This window comes from Misgurnus anguillicaudatus, chromosome 15, assembly GCF_027580225.2.
Source record: "Misgurnus anguillicaudatus chromosome 15, ASM2758022v2, whole genome shotgun sequence".
NCBI classification, from domain to species: Eukaryota; Metazoa; Chordata; class Actinopteri; order Cypriniformes; family Cobitidae; genus Misgurnus; species Misgurnus anguillicaudatus.
In genome coordinates, this window is record NC_073351.2 from 6,394,096 (window position 1) to 6,405,029 (window position 10,934).

A 10,934-nucleotide genomic window follows, 5' to 3' on the forward strand; every position below is an offset into this window, starting at 1 on the left:
TTCAAAGTGCTCATGAACTTGGCCTGTCCAATTCCCTAAACATTCTGAGTGAGAAACTAAAAGAACTCGGAATCCCTCAGGCCACTATACGCAGCATCACTGAGGAAATGAATAGAGATGATCTACTCACACTCTATAACAGGGGAATGCTCAGTACAGATGCAAGGAGGAAGGCTGCTTTTAAAGAGTGTTTTAACTATGTTCATCCCGTTCCTTTGCTCTTGGGCAATGATGAAAATGACAAAGAATGTTTTGCTCAGTATGTTCCTATACATGAGACATTGTTGACACTTTTCAAAAATTAGTCTCTACGTGAACAGTATACCATGACACGTTTGCAACCATCTACTGATGATGCTGTATATCAGGATGTCAAGGATGGAGAAGGCTTTCAAAGTAATCCAATGTTGAAAGCTGACCCTTCTTCACTTTTAATACTGTACCAAGATGCCTTTGAGGTTGTCAACCCCCTGGGCTCAGGGGAAAAAAGCACAAGGTTTTAGCGGTTTACTTAAAGGTAGGGTAACACATTTTGAAAAATGCTAACGGTAGCCGCCTAGCAATGAAATCCCGATCCCACCCTCAAGTTAAATCGCCATCCAAAGTCACGCCTCTTTCAAAACACATGAACACGCACAGATCAGACGGTCACATCTCATGTCTCATTCAGCAGTGAGACAACTTTGCAGTACAAAGTCGAATAACACTGCCAAAATAACCAAACAACTGGTTTACATCAGAATTAGTTTAAGCACACGTTCGGTTGTGTAGACGTAGTAACTATATCGTTACGCTAATCCGTAAACGAACACAAATTTCATAAGCAACACAATGTTTCATCATAGTAGAATATCTGAATCCATCTCAATACAAACATATCGCGTACCTACCTTACCAAAATAAACAGTGCAACGACTCTTTCAACCCTTTGCAGCTCCTGCAGCTGTTTCATCTCGTGGTAAAGCAGTAAAGTTACCGATGTTAATTTCGGTTTTTGCTCTTGCTGATCTAGGCAGTTTTTGCTGTTGTTGTTATAAAAGATGCCTTTAGTTTTGTGCCTCCTGTGTAGGTTGTCAATTTAGCAGAAAAGTTTGCTGTTCTCACTGTTTACAGGCAGGAGGTGAGCGCACGTGAACGCGCCGATGACGTATGGTGTCTGCGTGGACTCGCTGCGCGGTGGGCATTCAAATTACGCTTACGTATAAGGGACAAAAATGGAAACGTCCGTTCGGACCGAAATCTATGATTTGTTGAACATTTTTTGGTCCTACGCCTTTCACAGATAACATAAATTTCTACAAATACATTTAAACAACTTAACACCAAGGTTATTATAGTTTTGCTTTTTTAAATTAGTTTTTATTTTAGTATCGTTTTCAATTTTGCTTTAAATTTAAGTTTAGTTTTACTTAGTTTTATGAATGGTTTTGTTAGTTTTAGTTTAGTTTTTATTTTGCAAACACATTTCTATTTAGTTTTTATTTTATTTAGTTTCAGTTATAGTTTTAGTAATTATAGTTTAGCAGCTAACAGTAGCTAGACTGTCTGACATATTTATTAGTTAACTGAGGTTGCTTTCAGCCTCAGCTAACCTCACATGCATAAAGCACCATCTACAAGTAAAGACTCCTTAAAAGTTTGTAAACATTGCAACGTCTCCGGGTGGGCGAGGATTAGTTCTAGTGATGGGATTTATGGCTCTTTTAGGGGATCCGGATCTTGGCGATCCGTTCCTTTCAAAGAGCCGTTCAAAAGAACGGCTCATTTGGCTCTTTTTAAATATTTAGTCAGTTTTAAGAAGCCAGCTTGGGGCATCTCAGTTTGTCCTGTAAAACTGTAAATAATCACTGGGAGGAATGATGAGGTTAGATTTGTAGTCAAATCATTAAAACTCAGATATCACACACCAATATCTGAGTTTGAATTATTCTGAAATATTGATCATTACCTCGTTTGTCATGTGTAGACTATATTCCATAGGGTTGCACAACATTAGACAGTGACATTACTATTTTGGATTTACCTTTAGTACAAAGTGTGTGTATGTGTAAAGCTACGTTGACTTATGTTATTCATACAATACCTACTCACAAATAAATATCAAAAACAAAGCCGGCTGAAATGAATTTCTGTGCAAAATAGCTACAAAAACTTCCACAATTTAGAATAAATAAAATGGAAATGTCTACATACAGTCCAATATTACTACTATAACTAATGTAAACTTTGGAAATAGGACATCAACTGTCCGAATATGTAAAGTTACTGACTCTGCGTGACAGCTATTTTTGCAAATTAACTATGTAACAGCTAGTTCTTGTATCTTGTTCTCATTGGAAACATTTTAACCAGGTTTTGGATATTTCCTACATATGAAGTATTTTCGGCTGGTTTGGGGAATTTTGTCAAACTTATTGTCTAATGTAACCCATCGCTGGGCTAAACATGATTAGCAATGGGGATTATTTTAAGAGATCATTCAAAGGATGGCACACACATCTATCGCTGTATGTTTGTTTAACATTTAAGCTAGCTAGTGCACCGACGGTTGACTTATCATCACCTATAAAACAGAAACTTGTACTAGATTTGTACTAGATAAGACCAACACACCATACATATGCATAGATTATTTTACCTGAAATTAAGTGTGCACTGCAAACACGAGCATTATTTGCGATGGTCTCCGTCCATTCAACCACAATTGTCTTCTTTATTTCTGTGAAGGAATGTCTGCCGGGATCCGGTAAAACTTCAGTTTTGAACCAAAAGTGCTGTTACTTATATTTTGGCAGCCAAAAACACAAGAAGACGACATTTTAAAGTCAAAACCTCAAACTTTTAGTGCGCCTGCTATGATTTCTCATGTTTTGCCTCCAGCTAGAGCGGTGACGTCACAGTGACGTAGGCGATTAAGGGGTCTATTATAAAGCCTGTTCAGATTTTCCGCCACGGGATGAGAGCTTATTAATAACGAAAACGAATACTTATTTTTGATAATTATTATTTTATTTCAGTTAGTTTTACAATAACTGTTGCTCGTTTCGTTTAGTTTTAGTTTTTCATTTATTATGAATTTTTAATTTTATTTCAGTTAACGAAAATGTTTTTTAGCTGATAGTTTTAGTCTTAGTTTCAGTTTTCGTTTACGAAAATAACCTTGCTTAACACAGTGATTGCTATCAGGATGTAAGGAGACTTTTAACCAGCATAACAAAAAATGTTTCAGGATCAAATCTGTTACCCTACCTTTAACTCTGACTGACATCTTGTCTCACAACAGATCTTCTATTGATCAGATGCAACTTGTTCTCTTATGTAGGGAACAGGACTTTAAGTATTTTGGGGTAAATAAAGTTTTTGCTCCCCTGATTGAGGACCTTAAAATTCTGGAGCAGAGAGGTGTAGTCACATCTGATGGCATTGTACTAAAGGGCTCTTTGGTTGCCATTGCAGGAGACAACCTGGGATCCCATTCTGTTGGGGGATTCTTGGAGAACTTTAGTCGGGCTACTTATTTTTGTCGTTACTGTGAGGTGTGTAGAGATGATTTCCTGACTAATCCTTTATCGTGTGGTACCATAAGATCAGCCCAATCATACGCAAGTAATTTGCATGAGCAGGAATCTACTGCCACTGAATCTGTATGTGGCATTAAGTTTGACTCTCCTTTTAATCAGCTTTCACATTTTCATGTTTGCCAGCCAGGCCTACCACCATGCCTAGGCCATGACTTATTTGAGGGAGTCATAGCTTATGACCTTCCTTTATATATTCGCCATTTAGTTGAGGATAATAATTTTACATACCTGCAGTTAAACAGGTGCAAGAACCAGTTCAGATATGAAGTTAACGATGGTAAGGACAAACCAGCAGACCTCTCTCCCAGCAGCGACAAGCTCAGTGGGCATGCAGTTCAGAACTGGTGTTTGCTTAGACTTCTCCCACTCATTGTGGGTGACAGGATTAAAGATCCCTGTGAAAATGAGGTGTGGCAAATAATTTTGCAGCTAAGGGAGATTGTTGAGCTCATCTGTGCCCCAGTCATTACAGAGGGCCAGGTTGCGTATCTTAAAGTCCTCATAGAGGAGTACATAGACAACAGGACTAAGCTTTTCCCCAATGCCCCCCTCAGACCAAAGCACCATTATCTGTGCCACTATCCGTTTCTCATCATTCACTTTGGCCCACTTATTCGCCTATGGACACTCCGATTTGAGAGCAAACATACCTTTTTTAAACAGTGTGCCAGAAAATTGCACAATTTTAAGAATTTGTGCAAAACTCTAGCAGAGAGGCACCAACTTCTACAAGCGTACTTGAGTGCAGGAAACTTGTTCCCTCCACTTGTTCAATCAGAAAAGGGGACTGATTTTCATGTTGATGATTACAATGACAGGATCAGGGCATCTGTAGCCAGTTGTCCATTCCAGTTACAGTCGGCAGTGGCTTGTAACTATGTTACAGTCAAAGGCACAGATTACAGAAGGGGGATGTACATTTTACTAGAGAACAGTGATGAAGGGCTTCTTATGGGGAAGATTATGCTAGTTATTGTTGTTCATAATTCAGTCTATTTTGTCTCAGAGAAACATACTTTTGTAAAGTTGTGTGACACAGGTGTGTACTGTGACCTAGGAGTCGCCCAAGACAATTATGTGTGCATTAAGCAGGAAGATCTACTGGACTACTATCCTCTTTCAGCATACAATGTGTATGATCAGTCCCTTATTGCTCTCCACCATTCTTTTCCAGAAGCAGTATGAGCAGGGAGGAATGTGAGGATACAGTATACGTGAGGAGAGATGTGAGTAGTAGAGCAGGCTATGTAGTCATAGCAAACGTGTTTTTTTTTGTAGCCTTAAAATAAAGTTGATTTTGTCGTTAATTTGCTTTGTTGATTGAACAGACTATAGTAGGAAATATGCATATAGTGTAGGGATGGCAAAAATTTGTAAATTACAGTTTTTCATGATTCACTACTTAACGAGACTAGGCCAAGGAAGCTGTGTGGTCATACTTGCCTGATCTCCCTGATGAGCTACTTACCACCATGCTGGATGAGCTTGGGGTCGAGTCTATTGATGATCTGACCTTGGTGGAGGAGAGGGATCTGGTGAAATACCTCAAACCTATCCAAAGTCGGAAGTTAATGAAAGGCATCAAGAACGGTAAATTCATCTGTTGACCCATTACACTTTTCACTCTTTCATGTCACTGAACTATCGCCTTAGAACATTTGCACAACTGATAGACAATATACTTTGTATGTAGTCCCAATCTCACACATTGGATACCTGTCAAATACTATTGGATGAAGTGACAAATCTCAGGTGTGCAGCACAGCTTATAGACCTTGTGTGTGGAAATGGCATTTGTTCAGTGTGACGTTATGGGTTGGGGAAATGTAAATTAGGCATAAAAAATTATAATTGGAATTACAAACACATCAAAACTGGGCTGGTTTTCACTGCTGTTTTCTACACATCTGGAAATACGTATGAATAAATGCTGCTGATGCTTATTACTTTCATGCATTTCCAAACTTAATAACAATAGCAGTAAAAACTATCAGACCCTTTTATGATGAGTTTGTATTTGTGTATTGGCCTGTTATTTTAACTATTGTTTTTTAAGTGGCATTATCAGAGCTATCTTTTAACATAAGTCAATGAACAGTTCTGCGTTCTCCCAACCCATTATGTCACATTTGAACAAATGGCACTCGTGTGAATAAATTCGAATTGCTTCATCCAATAGTGCTGACAGGAAACCAATGTGTGAGCTTCCTTCAGAAAGTACTGGAGCAGGACTACAGTTAAGCACACAGTCTATTGAACCATAGCCTACTTATTGCCCCATCTGGGACCAGGTGTCATCAGCCATTCGACTCAGGGTGGAAAAAGAAGAAAGACCATTGCCAGACGAGAGAAAGGCCTTTGTGGTCGTGCTCGTGGACCAAATGATGCAGCACGACCGCAATCCATCCAGAGCCATGTGCCACAGCGTTGTGAGAAACATTGTCAGGTAGGGATGGGACTATTATCAATATTAGCTGTCAGTTATTCCCCAGCCTCACCCCCTTCAACTGTTTGTAACTTTCACTGATTCATTCCATGCACCTATAATGTAACAATGGTGCAAAATTGAAGACTTTGTAAACATGGTTTGTTTAAACAGAGCTAGTATATTCAATAGGGGTGTAACGATATTACGAACTGAACCGACCGATCGCGATACACCACCCACAATACGAATCGCAAACTCCCGTGGCGTGTTGCGGTACTCTCACGCCTCCTGCTGCCCATTGTTGAGGTTAATGTCACTTATCTCTGACTAACTAATCTATTTATTAAAAATATATATTTGCATAGATTTGTTTAAATTGTATTAGTAACGACTAATAAGAGCTTTTTAAATGCTGTTCTAATTAGTATATTCCAAAGTTACTGTTAAAAAACACGCATAAACCTTTTTCTCTCAAAAATACAAACATGTACATACATGTAGCTCATATAATATTTTAGCCCAGTTTGTGCTGAACACAGTGGTATGAGACACTTGCCATTATTATGTTTTAAAGCAACTGAAAAAAGACCAAATGTAAGAGCATGTCAGAACCTCTGACAGTGTCCCAAAATGGTCGGACCCCAGAGGGTTAATGATAATAAACCCTCATTATACTCAAATTTACAGATTCATAGTACATTTATTTCATGCATTAGTTGACTTCAACAGTAACATTTTCAGCATTTTAGCTAAGCAGTAATGATATTCATCGCCTGATAAACAGTTATTTACAGTCCTGCATTACTAAAGTTAAAGTTTGATTTTAAGTTTGTTTGCCAAAGTTAATAAAGAAAACGTCAAGTTATTTTTGTTGTTGTTATTAAGGTAAGTTAATCTATTGTTCCTTAGCATTGCTGGTAAAATGACAGGAACCCTGCACCCACAGCAAACCGAACCGCGGCTCCAAAACCGTAAACCGGTCCGAACCGTGCCATTTGGTGTATCGTTACACCCCTAATATTCAAGAAAACCATACTAATTCACATGTTTTTATGAAGGTCTTGTTCAGCCTATTTTTTTTGTCTTGTTCGGCCTGATGTTTTTTTAAGCATGGTTCTTTCCTTTAAGTAATCCTTACATTAGCTGTACACTTCTGTCAAAAGTGCCACAATGGTGCCATGTTTTATAATTATCCCACCCACGTTTTCAGGAGCCATCCAAAATCATTTGGCGACATTGGCAAGCACGGTGAAACTGCTGGAGACGGATGTCACTCTCTTCTGCAACAAGTAAAAACGAGAGTGGAGTACAAAAATAGGAATAATACTCTTGCTCAACGCCGCAGAGAAAGAAGACCACGCACGGGAATGGTAGGAGAGGCCACACTGGCAAGAGGTCCTGTTGACTGATACGGGTATGTGGCAATATACATGTAAAGTCTGTCAATATTTGTTCGAAAGCATTGTATATGACCACGAATAACCCTAAAACGGAACAAAACAATTTCTCTTGACTACTTTATTGACATAGACCCTTTTCACAGCAATCATGTTGCGATGTTAATAGTGTAGAAAACACAGGTATAATATACACCTATATACACCTGTGATGGTGGCCTTGTTCCATTTAGGATTTAGTTGAGCCAGGGTGCTGATGTTGGGCATAGGCCTAATGTCTCTCTGGCCTGCATGGTTGTGGTATACCTTTACCTTAAAGGGATATTCCACCATTTGGGGAATTAAGCTCATTTTCCACCTCCACTCGAGTAAACAATTGATTTTTACCTTTCTCCTGTTCATCCAGTCATTCCCTGAGTTTGGCGATACCACGTATAGCTCCAGCTTAGCATAGATCATTTGATCCGATTACACCGTTAGCATCTCACCCTCAAAGTGACTAAGATTTCTGGAATTTTTCCTATTTAAAATTGTCTCTTCTCAGGTTACAACGTGCAATAAAACTAAAGAATGAAGCATGGCAATTTTCTAGGCTGATTTGACATGGAACTGTACTCTCATTCTGCGTAATAATAAAGGAACGTTACTAAGGAAGTGGAAAGAAACAAAATTGTTTTATTTGGGAGTTTAAAGAGCGGGATTAAAGACACATTAATAATTGCATGACATTTTGTAATATTTGTATTATTATTTTTATTATTAATGACGCTTAATTGATATTTAGAAGAATAATTATTTATTATTATTATTATCATCATCATCATTATTATTTACTGTTGCCTACATCTAAATTATATGTCTGCTTAATGGTTCGGTTAAGTTTTTTTTAAATAATATTTTAAAATGATGTAGTAACTTTTGTAGTGTGTTTTTCTGTATTTACATACAGTTGTTTGTTAGCTAAGATCCAGTTTGATACGGAGCTCCGGATATAATTCAAATTAACAATTTGTCTCCACGACATCCACATGTTTTACTAGGCTAATTCATAATTTGAAGTAATAATGCTTGTAATAGTAATTACAAAATATTATAATAATTAATTCCAAGGAACAAACTGTTGAATATTGGGAACGAATTTTATATTTATTGTAGGGCTGTCAAAATTAACGCGTTAATAACGCGTTAACGCAAATTCATTTTAACGCCACTAATTTTTTTAACGGAGATTAACGCAACGCGCAATTTCTGTTTGACCCTTGGTCCAGCCCATAGTTGAATGAACAGAGACGCAGACAAATGTGACTCTCTCTAAATGAGTAAAAGGTTTTCATAGAAATAAGAACATTAAGCAAATCGTCTACCAAATCCAATGCTCTAAATGCTCGTTGGACATCTGATATGATCTTTATTTATACGTCTGAGAGGTGTAACGTTACCGTCCTCCTAATGCTTAATCTAATACAAAAATGCGTCTCAATTCATTTTGGTTTCGCTTTTATGCATGACTTAGAAAATAGACTGCAGGACTTGCTTGATGTTAAAAGAGTCATTAAGAGAGATAAAGTTCGGTACCTGATTAATGTTAAAGAGTTATTAAGAGCGACAAGACTCAAAAGCGATCCCCTCACGCTGACTGACTGACATCTGAAGCGCGTGCGCGACCCGGATATATAGACATCTACACAAAATTACAGTTTTACAAATAACTGTTTTGATAAGAATTCACGCCGGTAGGCTCTATAATCTGTTGTTTTAAGTAAATTTTTGGTTAACTGTTGGGTAAAACTATCTGATGTGTAACATTATATTAGATCACTTAGATTTTAAGCAGTCTGTCTCAATGTCAATTAAACAAAAGGAAAAAAAGTTGAACATACATTGATGATGTTTTTGCTTTGTGTGTGCTAAATCTATTAGTTTTACCAGTGATTTTAAGGTATTGATGTGGTAATATAATGTATGTATGTGGAAATGTTTGTGGTAATTTGACTCTTTCAACTTCAAACACGTGTAGTTCTGTCATATTTTGTTATATTTCAACAAATCATGCATTGTTCTACGTTTTAATAGAGAATGTCAAAATATGAACAACTATTTTTTTTTAAATTTGCTAATTCCGACTCAACTTGCCAGCACATGTCACAAATGATGCAGCAGCAAACAAAAATGGAGAAAGAAAAATCTTCTGAAAGGAAAATTCATATACAAAACAATGGCTGATGATCCTGTTAAAATGTAAACAGGCTGTTGTTAACATACATTTGCATAAAGCATCTATATATGTATATATGATTCGAATATTAAAAACCTGAAAAATGTTAAATTAGGGTAAATTTAGAATGGATAAAAATGTGCGATTAATTTGCGATTAATCGCAGTTAACTCATGAAATCATGCGATTAATCTAGATTAATTTTTTTAATCTATTGACAGCCCTAATTTATGGCCATACTTTAGACTAAATAAGAAAAGGAAGTGTCCATAATGTAGCATAAAAGATAATTCGTGGCCATGATTTTGTCCGCATGTCATCATGATTGGATTTATGGCTCCATACAACAAGCATTTTACTGTACCTTACCTATTCATGTGTAGCTATTTATTTATCATCGAATGGTATGTAACTAGCTTACCTTTTGATGCATTATTACCATGTTTTCGTAGCAGATCCTTGTTCTTTCTTGCAATGTGCCGCTTCAGATTCCAGGATTGCTAAACTTTTACAGTCTCTCCGCAGTCCCTTTCAATGTTTTCTTCCTGTCCAATCTTATCTTTGATTTTTACTTTACATTTATATATAAGGCTTGAATTCCATAACTTATTGCTAGACGTTTCAACAGATTCTCGAACTAGCAAATTATCAAAGGGCGTTCTGGGTTCAACGAACGGTCCTGAGCGCTCTGATGGTATTACCGCACCGCTCAACGCTCCGATCCGCTCACGTGCTCTGCCCTGAAACGGCTCGCAACTTAAGGAATACATATGCATACAAATTAAATGCTTTGGTAAAGTCACACAAATTAAACATTGATGTTGCATAAAAATAAACACTGAAGTTTATAATTACTATGTTTTAGTTTTTTTTTTTACAGTGGGTCATAATATATCATATATTTTAGTTTGTCAGTGCATTTTGTGGTCACTGTTGCATAAAAATAAACACTGAAGTTTATAATTACTATGTTTTAGTTTTTTTTTTTACAGTGGGTCATAATATATCATATATTTTAGTTTGTCAGTGCATTTTGTGGTGTTAGGAAGTGTTTGCGCATTTCTGCACTAACTCAAAATGTGCGTACACCACCTCCTGGGCAGGCGTAGGATTTGAGCGTGCCGTACGCCAACGTCCATATTGATAAATCTCAAAGTTACCGTGGTTTTGGGTGTACGCCAGGTGTACGCTGGAATTTTGGTGTACGCACTTTTGATAAATGAGGGCCAATGATCGTCTTGACGTCGAAAATGCTGACAAACGAGGTTCCTGAGGCAAGCCTGGTGAGACCATCCTGACCTCGCGAACTCATT

At 37.4% G+C, this 10,934-nt stretch overlaps 1 protein-coding gene across 2 annotated transcripts; it reads left to right on the forward strand.

Annotated features, from left to right (window-relative positions):
* The first annotated feature begins 3,257 nt into the window (after positions 1-3,257).
* On the forward strand, positions 3,258-8,550 carry LOC129445846 (uncharacterized). 2 transcript variants are annotated; one of them, XM_073853312.1, is made up of 3 exons: positions 3,258-4,807; positions 4,997-6,027; positions 7,220-8,550. In XM_073853312.1, exon 1 carries the CDS (start codon positions 3,300-3,302, stop codon positions 4,764-4,766), a length of 1,467 nt encoding a protein of 488 aa, XP_073709413.1. In that variant the 5' UTR covers positions 3,258-3,299; the 3' UTR covers positions 4,767-4,807; positions 4,997-6,027; positions 7,220-8,550. The 2 variants fall into 2 exon arrangements, with proteins under 2 accessions (XP_073709413.1, XP_073709412.1); XM_073853311.1 differs by having other exon boundaries at positions 3,258-6,027.
* Positions 8,551-10,934: the final 2,384 nt, after the last annotated feature.

Bases quoted from the DNA above. Each gene is read 5' to 3' on its own strand.
- LOC129445846 (XM_073853311.1), top strand. From the start codon at position 3,300: ATGCAACTTGTTCTCTTATGTAGGGAACAGGACTTTAAGTATTTTGGG.